General features: G+C 39.3%; 4 protein-coding genes across 9 annotated transcripts; 2 read left to right on the forward strand and 2 right to left on the reverse strand.

Moving 5' to 3' along the window:
* The first annotated feature begins 37 nt into the window (after positions 1–37).
* Positions 38–3295, forward strand: LOC100650096 (PRELI domain-containing protein 1, mitochondrial). Of its 4 annotated transcripts, XM_003401160.4 has the most exons (5): positions 43–185; positions 1028–1146; positions 1250–1463; positions 1549–1797; positions 1873–3295. In XM_003401160.4, exons 2-5 carry the CDS (start codon positions 1055–1057, stop codon positions 2032–2034), a joined length of 717 nt encoding a protein of 238 aa, XP_003401208.1. In that variant the 5' UTR covers positions 43–185; positions 1028–1054; the 3' UTR covers positions 2035–3295. The 4 variants fall into 4 exon arrangements, with proteins under 4 accessions (XP_020722676.1, XP_003401208.1, XP_020722678.1 ...); XM_020867017.2 differs by having other exon boundaries at positions 38–185; positions 1549–3295; XM_020867019.2 differs by having other exon boundaries at positions 53–185; positions 1032–1146; positions 1549–3295.
* Positions 3296–3565: 270 nt separating this feature from the next.
* LOC100643503 lies at positions 3566–12851 on the reverse strand. 2 transcript variants are annotated; one of them, XM_003401108.4, is made up of 13 exons: positions 10699–12851; positions 10507–10630; positions 9880–10010; positions 9677–9811; positions 9449–9616; positions 9253–9341; positions 8755–8932; positions 8454–8676; positions 7955–8116; positions 7715–7869; positions 7119–7354; positions 6388–6619; positions 3566–6282 (listed from the first exon to the last, which is right to left on the reverse strand). In XM_003401108.4, exons 1-13 carry the CDS (start codon positions 10757–10759, stop codon positions 6026–6028), a joined length of 2151 nt encoding a protein of 716 aa, XP_003401156.2. In that variant the 5' UTR covers positions 10760–12851; the 3' UTR covers positions 3566–6025. The 2 variants fall into 2 exon arrangements, with proteins under 2 accessions (XP_003401156.2, XP_012172136.2); XM_012316746.3 differs by having other exon boundaries at positions 3566–6619; positions 10699–12848.
* On the forward strand, positions 3818–5889 carry LOC100650221 (four-domain proteases inhibitor). Its single transcript, XM_003401161.4, has 5 exons — positions 3818–3961; positions 4052–4089; positions 4182–4382; positions 5077–5167; positions 5699–5889. The coding sequence occupies exons 1-5, from the start codon at positions 3937–3939 to the stop codon at positions 5749–5751; spliced, it is 408 nt and encodes a 135-aa protein (XP_003401209.2). The 5' UTR covers positions 3818–3936; the 3' UTR covers positions 5752–5889.
* Positions 12852–13209: 358 nt separating the features above from the next.
* On the reverse strand, positions 13210–15686 carry LOC100650343. Of its 2 annotated transcripts, none has more exons than XM_003401162.4 (2): positions 15476–15686; positions 13210–14532 (listed from the first exon to the last, which is right to left on the reverse strand). In XM_003401162.4, the coding sequence occupies exons 1-2, from the start codon at positions 15558–15560 to the stop codon at positions 13940–13942; spliced, it is 678 nt and encodes a 225-aa protein (XP_003401210.2). In that variant the 5' UTR covers positions 15561–15686; the 3' UTR covers positions 13210–13939. The 2 variants fall into 2 exon arrangements, with proteins under 2 accessions (XP_003401210.2, XP_012172139.2); XM_012316749.3 differs by having other exon boundaries at positions 13210–14529; positions 15476–15674.
* Between the last annotated feature and the right edge of the window lie 31 nt (positions 15687–15717).

A 15717-nucleotide genomic window follows, 5' to 3' on the forward strand; every position in this document is an offset into this window, starting at 1 on the left:
TATGCAAGCATGCATTTGCACGTGTGTGAATTTGAACAAACATGTTGGAACACGGTAAGGCACAGTTCGATAATATCGACGGTGGAACAAGTCGTTTACCAGTTACTGAGTTACTCAGTATATGATACAACGATTAACTGACAATTGGATATGAAAAAAGTGTAATTTATTGTCGAAATAACTATGTAAGTAACATAAATATGTTATGAATTTTGTGTTAGCTCAGACTTTTAAACAAGTACCAATATAGTCTTCGAGAAAAAAGCGCTATACGTTCACAACAAATCAAGTTTCAAATCAAAATATTCGTTCGAAGTGGATTAATCTTTCTGGTATAGGCACTCTTGTAATCCTTTAGAAAAATTTTAATTATCAATGCATATTTGTAATTTTGTGATATTTTGGAATTATTACAAATCTGAATAAATCTAAGTGATAATTTAATAATTTTATTTAGTAAGCTTTCAAATATCAGAAAGGGTTATGTAATATCATTCTCACTCGATCGGATAATTAATTATAGTTAATTCGTTTTCGTGTTAAATTGATAAAATTATATTAATGCATGTGTATAAAAGATTTTTCTTCTTTTGCTTTTAAGTACGTTTACGAATTTTATGCTCTTCATATGTAAATAATATATACCACACGTGCATGTGTCTTCAATAATGGCTTAATACTATTGCATAAACCTCGAATTTCTTATTCATCTATAAGAAATATTATTTTTATTACTGTGATATTATATTTTTTTCGCGTTATGTTAATGTTGTGATATTAATTTGTAGAATTACAAAAGTTTATTTCTAAATAAATTGATTTTTTGTATACTTTTGTATTTTCTTTTCTCCTCTTTGAAAGGGAGAGAATTCCCTATATACATATATGTTTTCACATGTGTATTGATATATGTACTCATTTGGTTCAATTTTGGATTAAAAGAAACAATTTAAAACTAAGAATTGTTGACATATGAATAAGTTTGCAATTTGCAAAGAAATTGTTTGAATGTTATAATTCTGTTTAGACAGTACAAATTATACTGGTCAACAAAATGGTGAAGTATTATGAAAGTAATACAATTTTCCAATTTAATTGGGATCAAGTAGCACGTGGATTTTGGCAAAGATATCCAAATCCTAATAGGTAGGTATCACACTCCAAATGCATTTGTGAAATATGTAAAACTATATTATTATTTACTGATAAATATTTAGAAGAAATAGTACTATTCAAATTATTTTTTCAGCACCCATGTACTTACGGAAGATACTGTATCAAGGAAGGTCAAAGATGGCATGTTATATACCACACGACTTCTGACAAAAACTAACAGAGTACCAAAATGGGGAGAGAGATTTATTAGTAAAAGTGTTGTAAAAATTGTCGAAGAGACCATAGTGGACCCCAAAACGAAAACTTTAACAACATATACGAGAAATTTAGGTTACACTAAAGTCATGGTAATTTGATATAGCAAGTTTGTGGGAGCTGTTGTATTGCGATTACTTGGAAATTAACTTTTATTATGCTTTCCTTGTTTTATAGGTTGTTGTGGAGAAAGTTGTTTATAAGGTGTGCGAAGAAAATCCTAATTGGACAGTTGCAAAAAGATCAGCTTGGATCGACAGCCAAGTATTTGGATTTGGTAGAGCTATTCAAGCATTTGGATTGGATAGATTTAAAAAGAATTGCACTCTGATGTATAATGGGTTTAATTATGTCCTGGCACATATGTTTCCACATACAGCACAGTATATGAATCCAACACTTTCCCAAATGGGTTTTGCTCATCTAGTAAGAACAACGTACATAATCCAAGCGTCAAAAGGAAAAAATTTATATTTACATGTTTCTTTCTTTTTATTTAAGGTCGATGAAGGAGCAGGGGCAAGGACTAGTCTCGCGGAAGATTTTCAACATTCGTTACAGGGCAGAGCGGAAAAAGTAAAGGACGCTGCTAAAAAGGCAACAGATTTGGCAAAGAAAAAAGCTGGAACGATTTATGCTGCGTACCAATCTGAACAGTCGTAAATAAAGCGACATTATTGATGTGAACAACGATTTAAAGTATTTGGGGAACAGAAAATTAAAACAGTTTCGAAATGGAACCGAAAGATAATTCTTGCAAATCGACCATGCGAATAGCATGAAATCGTTGGTAATTGTTTAACATTGTCGATATTCATGTTTATAGTTGATTAAATAGGATTCGTTCGTCGATAAAGCAAGGAAGGTGAAAAGAAATTTTTGTTTGAACCACTTTACTGTAATGGCTCTGTATAATATTTTCACGTTGTCATTCCTGTTAACTGCCAACTCATATTTAATTTTTAAGATTCATTTAAAATGTTTTTGTGATAGTCGGGACAACATTTCTAAAGATAACAATTACTGACGATGCTAAATTGCGCGAACGTGGCAATATCGCTATGCGTGTGTATCTCACTAAATTCGGAAAGCTGGCAAAACTGAGGTCGGAATATCTGTTTTCCGAAAAAATTTCTAAATTTTTCATTCCTTCAAATACATATGCTTAACGTGTAAACGTGATTAAACACGATAACAAGTGAATAATGTAGGAGGAAAAGTGTAGATTGTTTTGTAAAATATTAAAATAGTATAAAGAAAATTAGTCCAGAATTCATACGAATGTATTTGTCTTAATAAGAATCGGGCATGATCTCTTTAACCTTTTCGCTACGAGCGTCGCTTATAGGCGACGTCCGCGAGATGACCTGTGTGTACGAGCGTCGCCTATAGACGACGTCCGCGCGATAACACATGTATGCTTTCCGTCGCAGTGCTCCGTTCAATACCGCTATTCCGGCGAAAGGGTTAAACGAGATGGATGGTTTTTAAAGGAACCATGAGTAACACATACTGGTAATAGCGAGTGCATATTGCACTTAAGTATTAAGCACTTTTTACCGGTACGATCCAAACTTCGTCGGTATCTATGTAATATTTTATATCGGTGTCGATGGTTTTCGTACGTAATTGTAAAATTGCAATTGCACTTAGAACATATTTGTGAAAATTCCGTATTCTGTGCACGCTTTTGCGTACACAGCGTAAAATTAAGATATCTTGATGTATACACATTACATAAATATATAATAGAAGAATTTGTATAAATTCTAGTTACTGATTATATCATGTTTACGTTGAAAGAAATCTTAATCTGATATTTAGTCGTCATTGTAACTTATGCAAATATTATGTAAACAGATAAATTGTATATTGTTAAAATATACGAATAAACTACCATCTTATTGAAAACTAAGAAACACAATTTTATGCCTTCTTATTTTTCTAATTAATGATTATTAAACACGATTCGTGATTTAATTGATTTATACCTAAACGGTATCTTTAATATGAAATACTCGTCACTAGCCTTGAATAAATTCACGGAAAGTGAGATTTCCAAGCTAGGCGATTCATTACGTATTTATAATGTATAACATGTATAATATATACGAGACACGTAACGAAGACCTATCATTTATCACTGTTCTGCATAATAAGATAACAAAGAAGGGGATAAGAGAGAAGCACGAACTAACGATTCTAGAAATGGTCTTTTATTACTTCCTGTGTTGTTATTTTCGAAGACGTTAAAAAAAAGAAGAAACTGAACAGTGCACAGAATAGTGGCCGAACAGGAAAATCCAGTATTTGCTTATGTATTAAGTAGTTCGCGCGGGGACTTTTAAGATTAATCAACGATCCTCTCTGGTTGGCTCGTTCGGCTCAGCTATAAAAGTACGCGGACGACTTCTTTTCGTTCAGTAAACTCTCGATCTTGGTGTATCGACCAAACGTGCAAGAATATAAAGATCGGAAAAGAAAGGAGAAAAGTCCGCAAAGTGCGTTTATCTGTGTACGCGTATAAATTTACGAAAGAGAAAAGGAGGTGCACGATTAACCAAAATGTGGCAACTTTGTCTAGTGTTAGGTGAGTATGTCTCGTGAAATAAGTGGATCGTAGAGATTTGTATAAAGGATCGATTTACGTTCTAACGATGGAAATGCATGTTGTGTGTAGCTATCGCGTCGAGCAGAAGCGTGATCGCATTTCCACAGGTAATTATAATTGAAATTGTTTAATCGTTAAAACGTTTTATACGTTTCATCAATTGGATCTTGAATTAATTAACTGTTGCCGTCGTACAAAGAACGATGTGGTGGCTAGTGGCAAAGTCGAGATTCAAACGATACGCAGTACGTTCTCGGTGGACGGATTCGTTTTCGACGGACCTGCAGACGGCAGAAATGTCGCAACCACGGCAAGTACCAGTAGTTCTGCAACACCTTCGACGACTACGCAGGGTGCTTCCTTCGACGCTCGATACGACCAGTGTGTAACTACTTGTCCGGTGAGTCATGAAAGTCCTTGAAATTTTCCATCTTTTTCTTCCTTTCTTCTATTTTATCGCGGAGGTTTGTTAACCTTGTTAAACGTGTCGAAGGTCGTGGCTATTAATTCGTTATACCGGTCATACTGGTTTAACTTGGTCTATAACTTGCCGAACTTCCAAATGACGCATCACTCCTGACGCTGTGTAGAGGCGGGATTTCCTATAAGCATTAAGTCAGATACTCACGTTTCAACCAGAACGATTCTTCTTCGTTGAAACGTCTTATGAATTATTTTTCCATTTTTCACAATATATCGAGATGTTTACAGTTATCGTATCTTTTATCTTTCGAGACGTTGCTTAGCGCGACTGAAATTTTTGTTTCCTTAACGCGTGTTGAGGATGGCGACGTGGTATTTTTCGCTTTTAAGAGCTACCAGACCATGACATCAACAGTCATCAGCAGTCATAGTGTCATCAGCAGTCGATGCGTTATAAATTATATTGTACAGAAGTAGGATAGAAGTAGAAGAAACGACAACTAAATATTTTAAATTGAACGAAGAAGAATAGCATTTGAATTAAGGAGAACATCTGGGCACACGCGATTAACGCTTATAGAAAATCCTGTCCTCTATTCTTATGGGTTCAAAAGCTGAAAAGTGAAACGCGATTCGTTGCACTAAATAAGAAGGAGCGATAAAATTTTCAGACGACGAGCGAATACAATCCGGTATGCGGCTCCGACGACGTTGAGTACTCCAATCCAGGACAATTAACCTGCGCATCGGCATGTGGAAAAGGTAAGAAATGATCGATGTTAGTCCATACGTCACGGAATATTTATGACTAAATTGCGGAAGTTTAGAAAACTACGATATGCAGATGAATATGAAAAATACGTCCAAGATGTATGCAAAGTACATGCAGGACGGATAAGTTAAATACGAAATGTGACAGCAAAATAGAAAATAATTTTTGAGATGCTTTAATTTGACGAAGGATACTGATACTCCTATCGAAGTTTTACTTTACTTTGCATAAACTTCCGCAATCTACTTGTTACATTTCGAACGAGAATTTAATTTTCCTCGTAATACACGCGGTTAATGAGCGCTACAGTCACTTTGTAATTACAAAATGGCATTGATACCTACTCGTTATAACGTGTATTATAAGGAAAACTGAATCATACTATGTAGCGGCGATCTTATTCGTTAAGATTATGTTCAAAATTGATAAGTATCCTATAACCTACGGACGTGTGTAAGTCTCTATCTCATTCCCTGTCTATTTAAAACTTATCAATGAAACGCGCTTGTTCTTTGTTGCAGATGTTACCTTAAGACACTACGGAAAATGCAGGACTACGAAGATAAGAGGATAGATAACTTAATGACTGCATATTACCGATCAACAATGTCGATACGCGAATGCTACTCACATAAGACTAGTTTACCGCATAGTTACGTAATTGTCTATTCATCGTTGTTCCTTCTTTAATACAAGTTTTGGTTGAAAATAATCGCTTCTGCGGCCTTGTATCTCACGTCCTTTCCTACTATCCGTTCAATCATCGTAAAGAAACCGATTGGAAACGTGTCAATGACAAAGAGAGGGGAGAAGAAACGCAGCTATGCGGGCAATGCGATCAGATCGAGTCAGTCGCGAGATAAGGAGGAAAGATTGTGATCAGCCCATCTGACTCTTCGCGCTACGTCCAAGTTTCCTCCGTGAATGCCGTAGAGATGTCTGGCTAGGATATTGGCTCTGTCTTCTTCCGCTCGTATGGCGGTTCTTCTGTATTGTGCCACGGTCAATAGACAGCCAACGATTAGCGCTATTTGGACGATCAACAAGAAGATCAGCAAACTCAAAGCGAGACTGGCGTCGACGCAGAGCAGTCCGTCCACGGAATCTAAGGGCGAGATAGAACAGAAATAATAAGCGAGCAAAATCGGACGCGAAATAAAAAGGAAAGTTTTGAGTTGGTTTGGAGATTGCAAAAGTTTGCAAAACTCACTTCCTCCGGCGATTAGGACGGTATCGGGAGACGAGTTCTCTCTCGAAGATAAACGATCAGCCGAAGACGCGACGGAATTTTGCACGATTATGGAGAGTTCCAGCGATAACTCGTCCGGAGTTTCGTCCTTGGACGTTGGCGTTGTTTCGGCGTGGTAGGTTGTCTGCGTACTCCAAGACTCGCTAGCTCGTTTCTTTTTTCCATAAGAAGGTTTATCGCCGTTGCAGTTGGTCTGTAACATGTATCGCAAGGTGAATCGATCATCGGGACGATCGTGAACGTATCCTTGGCGGAAAGGACGTTATGCAGTGACGTTAAATTAATATTAAATCGAATAGGCTTGGATGAACACGAAAACCTTCTGAAACTTTTGAAACCGTAGTTCGTGAATTCATAAGAATAATTTCAGAAGCATAAAATGAAAATTTAGAACTAATGCTAGTTTTACAGCTTGATCTTAAGTAACAGTTATTAAGTAAGCTTGCAACTAGAAATTTTAAATATTAATTTGTAACAATTTTAGTAATTTAATTTTTTAAAAATCAAGCTATTTTCGCTGTGCAGCGCTTTTAAACTAATAAAGATGCAGATATGCGATCTTAGTTGCGATTAAATCGATCGATGTTCTCTTGTTATTTAATGTTTCATTTACACCTTCGTCATACTCTTTCCGTCGAGGGTACCGAGAGAAAAGGATCGTAGTGACAAATGCTACTGCGCATTTGACTCACCGGTATGCACTTGTCCAAGCAGAATCGAACGAGTACGTTGAAACGGACTCGTTGACTATTGGGGAATTTGAAGGCTGTGAAAGTTGCGATCAATGAACGACCATCGACTGGATCCTTCGAGAGAGCAGGAAAGGTGGTCGGATCGGTGGGGCATCCGAGTTCGTCTAGTAGTAGATACGAGGCATCGCCGGAAGCGCTGCTCGCTACTAAGTGTCCGGCGGTAATGTCATAAGGACCTACGAGCCACAAATTGTAGGAAATTACACGTACAGAATAACTCTTATTATTGGAACAGGTTGTATCCGTTTTCTGATTAGGGTTAGAGCGATTGTTAGATGAAAAGGACGTAAGATCTGCGATTTTACAAGTACAGTTGTTTCGTTTGTGTAACGATGTATTGAAAAGATATACATACGCTTTTAGGAGGAGCGTATCCACATTTTTTAAACGTACATCGGTCACTTGGAATATTTTGCGTCAAAGAAATGATAAAGAGAATTGCGACTGATTAGTTTAAAAGCTATTTTAACCTTAATTATATTTGGAGCGTGTAGAAAGATAAGGGAATGAAGATTACTGTAAAAGCATTCCATTACCATCTGGTGGACTCAATTGAATCTTCAGAGTGAGCTTTTGACCTAAATGCGTGACCATAGCGACTGCCGAGTTCTCGTCCAATATCCTCATGGTGACTATCGGCGCTTGCGAGGACGCGTTGACGATCGTCGAGGAGATCGGAGGCACTCCTGCGCTAAATAATATAGGAAATGGAAAATGGAAAATGGCGTATCGCGAGTATCGCATGGTCGATAAAAAACGAAGACATAGATACTCACTTTGGATCGAGAAAGCTGAAACTAGATTGAACGGTGACGTTTTTTGGTTGCGGAGGTGCTTGATCGTTTAACGAGCAGCCAACCCTGACTGCTTGATCGCCAAGTCGTTGAACGATCGGATTGAATTGTACCACGATCGTTGCCCAAACCAACGGTCGCGTTCTACGAATGAAAATATCATTTTTTTCTCATTTTTGTTACGATGCTTTTCGTTCTTTGGCGGACAATCCAGTTACGAGTTACCTTTTTGCGTTAATGTTTCGTCACGTCTTCAGGGTAAACCTTAAAAAGCAAACTATAAAGTTCGCGACACGATAGTTTCTCGAGAAATCAGAAACGTGACAGACAGAAAGAAAGTTTGCAATTTATAAAAGATGCTCGAACTATTTACTCCTTTAAGATTTTTTCCAATTAATGTTTCGATATTCGAACCGTGTAAACTCTAATTGCTCGCTGACTTAACGATTGCGCTATATTGCTTTCATCTATGATATCTTACCGATTTTGATCGTCGACGGAAAAGGCAGGGTGCAATCCGCAACGAAGGGTGCCTTCGCGAATCTGGTCAACGGGTGGAACAGGTAACTTCAATATTGTTCGATTACTGCCTGTACCTTGAACGCCGCAGGCATCCGCGTATCCGTTCGAGTAGAGTCGGCCAAAGAAGGGGTCGCTCGTTTTCAACTCGACCGTCATCGTCGAATCGTTGCACCGTACCTTCACTGACCACGAGAAACATCAAGCGTGAAATCTACCATGCAGCATGATTGGTTTTTAGATCTAAAGACAAGATCACTTACGATCTAAACAAGGTTCTCGCTCTCTGTAGACCACGTTCGTCGCGTCGATCAACGAGCTAACTCCTAGACTGGTGGTGTCTTCCGAGTGCAGTAGGCAAAGTGGTTGACCCGACGAATTGGCAAACGTGTATCCTCGACAGATAAAACCATCCACGCTCGAGTCGCATCTTTTCTCGCACTGCGTCGATTTGTTCGTCGAACGAAATTAGACCAAACAACAGGAACACATACGAGACATACAAAGCGGAATTAGAGGATTAACACCATCTAAAACTCTGTTGCACGAGCTAAACGAACAGGAGCGAAGAGAAGTCTTACAGGTTTGATAGATGGACCCGTTATTCCTGTGGTTAGAGATGTTTATGCGCGTATGGAAAATTTCAACGTGACAAGATATGCACGAAAATAAATTAATTAGTCGGTTATGGCTATGATTAAATGTTTATGCATGCAATAAATTCATTGTTTTGAATGGCGTATAAAGTACCAAAAATTTACCTGCTTCTCGTCAAGGTCCATCAAAGCGACGTCAGAGTACGGTAACGAGACATTTTGGAATTCCGCGTACGAGCAATACTCGTCTTTGGCTGTAACACAGAGTTTCTTCGTTATCGACCATCGTGTCCGATTCGGTTATGATCGGTACCGATCGATTTTCCAAGTTTCCGCAAGATACTAGAAAGTTGCTACTCACACAGATTTCGACATTGATCTCTGAGGTACTCGTCCCTGTACATGGACGCTCTGTACGCTCTTGGTCTGGTTCCTCGTTCGTACAACGAGAGAGAGCATCGTCCGAACGCTGTTTTGTCGATCGAAAGGGGTTTCGAAGTGCGAAATTGCGCGGACTCGCAGCTTCTTCCTGAACGGAAATCGCGAACGGGTTAACTCGATCGATCTCGACTCGATCCAGCGCGCTTACCTGTCTCTATGCATTTCTCGTAACATTGGTTTCGCGTGATCGGACCAGATAGATGGAATGCGCTGGTATCGATGAACACCGCTCCCGGACTCCTCTCCACCTGCCAAAGTTTTCGTCTCGCGCAGCTTACCGGCACTGACGGCAGACAAAAATAATTTCGACGAACAATAAAAAATGATACAAATAGTTCGATTTCGACTTACCTTTCACGCAAACTCGGTGGTAAAAGATGGAATTCGGTTCGGGTACCAGTTCGTCGTCCTCTATTCGCACGCTGTAGCAGACGCTTCTACCAAAGTCTATCACGAACGCGGTGCAGTTTACGCGTTCGCATCTGAAGTTCGAAGGAAGACGTTGCTCAAAGAAACATATTTCGTTTACCTTCTACGATTTACGGTTTGCATTTTCACCGATTGTTACTGCTACTTGATTTAGATTTTACAGGAAGATAGGATCATTCGAATCGATGGACGTTTGTTTCGGGCTAAGCGATTTATCTTTTGCAATCGGGCAAAAAATTGCCAAAGTAGTTCGTAACATACGATACACAGAATAGAAACATGTAAAATGTAGTATTTAAAAATAAACGTTTACTAGAGTAAAATAAAACTGTCGATTTTATTTTGTTATATTATATCAGACATTCTATGAGAGCCATAACGAATATACCCCGTAAGCTGTATATATTTTTTATTATCTACCACGATATATCAATTCGTATTATATATATCAAAAATCTAAGAGATCCGTAAGAAATTATTCTTTAAACAGTTCATCTTGAATTTTTCCCCGTTTTACTACACACCGGAAGGGGTAAGATTCGCGCCTACCTTTCGAAGCAACGCTTCGTTATTCCGTTTGAGTTGACCGCGCTAAAGAGAACTGTTTGCGCGTCGATGGTTTCCGGTTTAACGCCAGCGATTTTCTCCCAACTGTTGTGCGAACAGCGGCCCTCTGCAACCAGAGGCAAACCAGTCGACTCGATCGAACGGTCTACATAGGAAATTTTAGATGATTTTTACCTGTTCTCGCGATAAAGCCGAATATCACGATCCCAGCGAGAAGACGAGCGATCGCCGTCATGTTTATCGCTCGTCTATCGATCGCATGGCGCGAGCAGCGCAGGCGCGCGATCGGTCCGCGAGCTTCGATATCGTGCCAAGGATTTTCGCGAACGTTGCCTCGCACGCGGTCGTGTACACGACGATGTATCAGCTTCGCTTACGTAATTACCCTGAGTCCAGTCGGATAAAAAATAGTCGGGACGAAAGTTCGAACGTTTCCCCGGGGAAATCCGGTTGCCTACGAGTCGCAGTAAGTCATGATTCTCGTCAAGTCTCGTTCAAATTCGTCAAGTTACTTGCACCTAAGTTTCTTGAGTGCAAGCAGTCCGATTTCAAGCGGATATTTAACCCTTCGCTCTCGGTTTGTTAATTGCGCTGGTGAAACCTTTTCGACGTCATAATCCCAACACGGTAGAGTTCCATTTATTTTATTCGAACGAATAAAATTCGACGAATTCCACTTATCGCAATGAAATTTTAATCGAAGCTCGTTTAAGCGAACGTTTGCCGGCTGATTCATTCACGTATCGGAACGTTGTTGTGCTGCTACTACGTCACCAAAAATAACAAGTAACGAGGAAAATTTGCGAGCACCTATTACGCCAACTTTAATTATTACATATAAATTGTTTGTTTCTCGACGAGGTCAGATAACCGTCGCTAATGACCGTGTTTGTCGCTAAATGATGGAAGAAGTACAGATAAATGCAGTTTTAATGGAATATGAGTCATGCAAATTATGGATATTTATACGAGAGAAATTTGACAGAATATTTGAAGCTAGCTGAACGATAGCGACATAGACGAAGGAGTTGCAAGTTACTTGAATCGATCTGAACGAGGATAATGGTCGAAAGAGGCTGCAAAGTAGCGGAATCGGAATCGATTAACGCGGTAAACGACCCATTGCCGCGACGATCGTCATCGAACGAATATCTGCGAACGACTGGTCGGTTTAGGGATTCGGTTTGGAAAAGACGCGATCCAACTGCAATTTCGCGAGCAACTGATGCACACTGGTCGGGTAGAGGCGCGTACGCGTTCACCTGCATTGTGGCGAGAAACGAATAGGAACGAGCGCGTGCACGTCCGCCCGCGCGCTCGCGATGGTCCACAAACGAATAATCGCGGTGTGTTGTAACGCGATAACATGTAAACTCGTAAACGGATGTTTGATGGATTGTAAGACACGCGAATCGAGCGTCGTTAAAACCAACTTCGACTAATACGATTTAATACGATGTTACGTAAACTATGAGACGCTATACTTTTATCTTTCATCGTGCTGACTAAACACGCAGTCCATCTATACATAGATTTCCGATCGTATAATTCTTACGCGTTTTGCGTGGATTTGACGTGCGATTCGGCAAACCAGACGTGCAAATTAACGGCCGTGGTTGGCGTTGAAACGTGACTTCGGATGGGCGGGCGCGTTCACGGACGCTTACGGTCATCAACGACAAAGGCTTGGTCGCGACGCGGCGCATCCCGGTGCATCGGTGCTTATCGCTCCACCGCATACCGTGGGCAATTCGTGTGTAATTAGCGGTATACGCGAGGTTATGGAAATTCTATGACTCAAAAGCTTACGACTCGACGAATTTTATAAATAGAATACGCGAAACCGGCTAAGCGACAGCGAGCTGCTATCGGCAGACGGTTATTGCATGTTGAATAAAATTTGATCATTTCCGGTGAATGGAGAACGCTGTGACGTTGAACGTTCGAAGATGAAGCTGATGTTAGATCGTGTGGATTTCACTGACGATTTCATGGTTTTCGCACTTCGTGTACGAGCAGCAAAGAGCCGCGGGAAAGAGGCGAGTCACGGCGAATAGTACGATGACGCGATACGCGATTAGAGGCGTCCTTCGACTTACGTAACAGCGATTTTACACGCTTTCGGTTTCGTTGTTTACTCGTGTCATTCTGCTTTTCCTGGAATACGCGGTTTAATCCCTAACCAAGTCTCGTGACGAACGATCAATGAACCGATACGTCGCGAAAAGAGACTGGACGTCTACTGTTAGCACGTTCCGTTTTGTCTCAACGTTACAGATCAGCTCCATGGAAAAAACGATTTAGAATGTTCACGAAATATGTCATCTAAGCATCGTGAAAGTTTAAAGTCTAGGTAACTGATATCTGTTTCCAAGAAAATGGTAAAAAAAAAAAAAAAAAAAAAAGAAGAGAGAATGGCGAAAGAATCGATTGCATGCCAAATGTCCCGCATTGCATTTTTAGAAGCGATTTTACCGGTAATTGTATAGGCACGTAATTGGCGAACGTATCTTGCACCCGCACTCCTTAACAATGGAGAAGATTTCTCCTGTTATTCTTTACACTTGTTGCTGTTCTGGTTGCAAGCGTTTTCGTAAGACGATCGTAAAACGAGAAAGATAAAGATGATGAAAGAGGCGCAATGACTGATAAGAGGAAAAACAAGGATATATAAATTATGCTGTGTAGAGGATTAAATATATATTTCACAACGTGGAATGTAACATTTATTAGAATTTTGAGGAATTTTTATCTTTTTTCGATCTTTTCAAACGACGTGCAATGACAGCGGCAAAAAATTTGTTGACACTCGCTTTATTATACATATAAACTCTATTATAACGATTAATAAACTGATCTATCCGCATTGATTATCGAGAAACAGTTCTCGAACGTACGTCTGTTATTCGGGTTATCACTGTCTTTTTCCCTATTTGACACGTTAGAAAAGCTGATAGAGAAATCTTATTTCCCTTACACGCATATTAACACGAAAATTAAAAATTCCCATACAAAAACATTATCATGAAATAAATAATAATAATTAATCGTTTTCGAAGCTTCTTCTCTTACGCGTCTTGCGCCCAGAATTTTATATTTTCTTTTCTTCACACTAGAGCGTATTATCAATCTTTAATATGTATCTAAATATATTACACAACAGTTAAATAAGATTAAATCAACGTGACAAACGAAATAATTACACTTGCTCATACAGTTTCATATATTTGTCTCGGTAAAGTTAAACACCAGTAGATACTAACATCTAACAAACAAAAAGAAAAAAGCAAGAGATAAAAGTGGAAACAGAAAGTCTTAAATACCGAACATTATGACTTCTTTGACGGCTCTAGCGTTAAAGTCAAGAAAATAATTTCGACCAGCCTCTCGAGCCAAAATTATATCACGATGCCACTCATGAACTGTTCGAGGTGATTCCAGTGAACAGGCGCAAAAGGGAATAAACAAAATTCGCATCTCCAATCGCGTCGTTCAAAAAGGATGGCAAAGTATTTGACTGCTTGACTCTGGTGAGTACATCGTCCAGCCAGGGTAATACTTTCGTGATTACAAAGTTCCATACGAATCTTATTACAGCTTTTATGACATATTGGACTTTTGAAACGACAGAATCTCCGACCGAGCTTGTCGCTTGTTGGAAATAGCTTACCGGTAAATTTAGCAAGTTCGGCAAATCACTTATTAAATCTGATAGGCCATTCGACACATTTGATCTTCGTCGTCTCTGATTAGAATTCTGATTGTTATTGAGCAGTGTTAAAGGGTTTTGGAGGAACGATTCGATGTTTCCGATCCACGAGAGAAACGTTGATTTGATCCCGTCGATGATCGAAAGGATAAAGGATATGATGGTGGCCAACAGGTTGGTCGGAATTCTAAGAATATCCGATCCGATTCCTTCGACGAAGTTGATTGAAGGAGACTGCCGTGTGACGCGCTGCAACTGCGTAGCAGTCTCGTTGGTACAGTTGCTCGGGATAAGCTCTACTGGAACGTGATCCCGTTAATAAAATTGTACTACCCTTGAACAGGTGCCTCTTGCGCAATCGAAGATTCGTACTAACGTTATTAGCAAAATTTGACGAGTCACAGAAGTTGCAAGCTACCGGTATTCGTAAACCACGAATAAGAGTGATAAGTTTGTTATCAATGAAAACGGAAAGTTTACGAGTAAAGTTAACGACAGTTACAAGCTATGTGATAAAACGTTGGGAAATTGTAAAAGAGAAGTCTATAATTTATAGACGTAACGCGACACACATCTGTGACGCGATATGGAGTCTTGTAACTTGGCAATTTATCAACATACTTAGTATTAGTGAATAGACAAACTATATGCCGGATTACGAAATTCTCTTTCACAATTTTACGATTTCACACCGGTATTTATATAAAAAATTGCATCGAAAATTAATTACTCTCGAAAGCAGCAAAATTAATTACTCTTGGCAGTAGAAAACAAGTCAAGACGATCGGTGGATAAATTTATCTACAAGAGCACGTATTCCAGCGGTAGAATCAGAAGATTGAAAGTCAGTTTTAAAAGCGTCAACGTTGAAAAGCCGGGTGCCGCGTAACAGGCGTGAATACGAATTAAGATTGATAAGACAAAATAAATAAACGAACGAATAAAAGAAGTCTGTCGATGTAAAAGTACGTAGTTGTTAATGACTTTAAACAGAGAAAAAAGAAACGTATTCGCAATAGTTCTTTTATTTAATTCGTAATCTGATAGATGACAAGACAACTCGTAACTCGTAAACTTTGCCTTTAATAATTCATTGTCAGACATACTATTACAATAGCAAGAGGGAATTTATTAATACTAATGCCTTGTAGCCACCGACTTATAAAAGCTTCGATAATGATAAGATATTCAATGGCGCAAGATTGCGTAGTGGTGGATCGATCGATCACGGCCGCTTTTTACCTTGATCGAGAGAAGAAACAGGAGTAGCCCCACACAGTGCACAAAAGCACATGGACAACAGTAAGACGATCGTAACGGTGTTCATGGCGCAAGTTCGATGTGGATCGCGGTTGTTGGAAACTTGGTCTCTGACTTTTGGTCGACCATCGGAATCGCGATCGGCTTATACCCTTTATCGACTTCCCAACACGGTCAAACTGTCATTTGACTCGTTATCGATGCTAATTTACAACCTTGCATGC

Source organism: Bombus terrestris, chromosome 15 (assembly GCF_910591885.1).
Source record: "Bombus terrestris chromosome 15, iyBomTerr1.2, whole genome shotgun sequence".
Lineage (NCBI taxonomy): Eukaryota > Metazoa > Arthropoda > Insecta > Hymenoptera > Apidae > Bombus > Bombus terrestris.

Coding starts and splice junctions, on each gene's coding strand:
- LOC100650096 (XM_020867017.2), top strand. CDS start 1,055: ATGGTGAAGTATTATGAAAGTAATACAATTTTCCAATTTAATTGGGAT. Junction 1,147..1,249: donor AGATATCCAAATCCTAATAG/GTAGGTATCACA, acceptor TTATTTTTTCAG/CACCCATGTACTTACGGAAG. Junction 1,464..1,548: donor TAGGTTACACTAAAGTCATG/GTAATTTGATAT, acceptor CTTGTTTTATAG/GTTGTTGTGGAGAAAGTTGT.
- LOC100650221 (XM_003401161.4), top strand. CDS start 3,937: ATGTGGCAACTTTGTCTAGTGTTAG. Junction 3,962..4,051: donor GCAACTTTGTCTAGTGTTAG/GTGAGTATGTCT, acceptor TGTTGTGTGTAG/CTATCGCGTCGAGCAGAAGC. Junction 4,090..4,181: donor GCGTGATCGCATTTCCACAG/GTAATTATAATT, acceptor CGTCGTACAAAG/AACGATGTGGTGGCTAGTGG.
- LOC100643503 (XM_012316746.3), bottom strand. CDS start 10,759: ATGACGGCGATCGCTCGTCTTCTCGCTGGGATCGTGATATTCGGCTTT. Junction 10,631..10,698: donor CGGCTTTATCGCGAGAACAG/GTAAAAATCATC, acceptor CTCTGGTTGCAG/AGGGCCGCTGTTCGCACAAC. Junction 8,933..9,252: donor TGGACCTTGACGAGAAGCAG/GTAAATTTTTGG, acceptor AAATCGACGCAG/TGCGAGAAAAGATGCGACTC.
- LOC100650343 (XM_003401162.4), bottom strand. CDS start 15,560: ATGAACACCGTTACGATCGTCTTACTGTTGTCCATGTGCTTTTGTGCA. Junction 14,533..15,475: donor TGTTTCTTCTCTCGATCAAG/GTAAAAAGCGGC, acceptor ATCACGTTCCAG/TAGAGCTTATCCCGAGCAAC.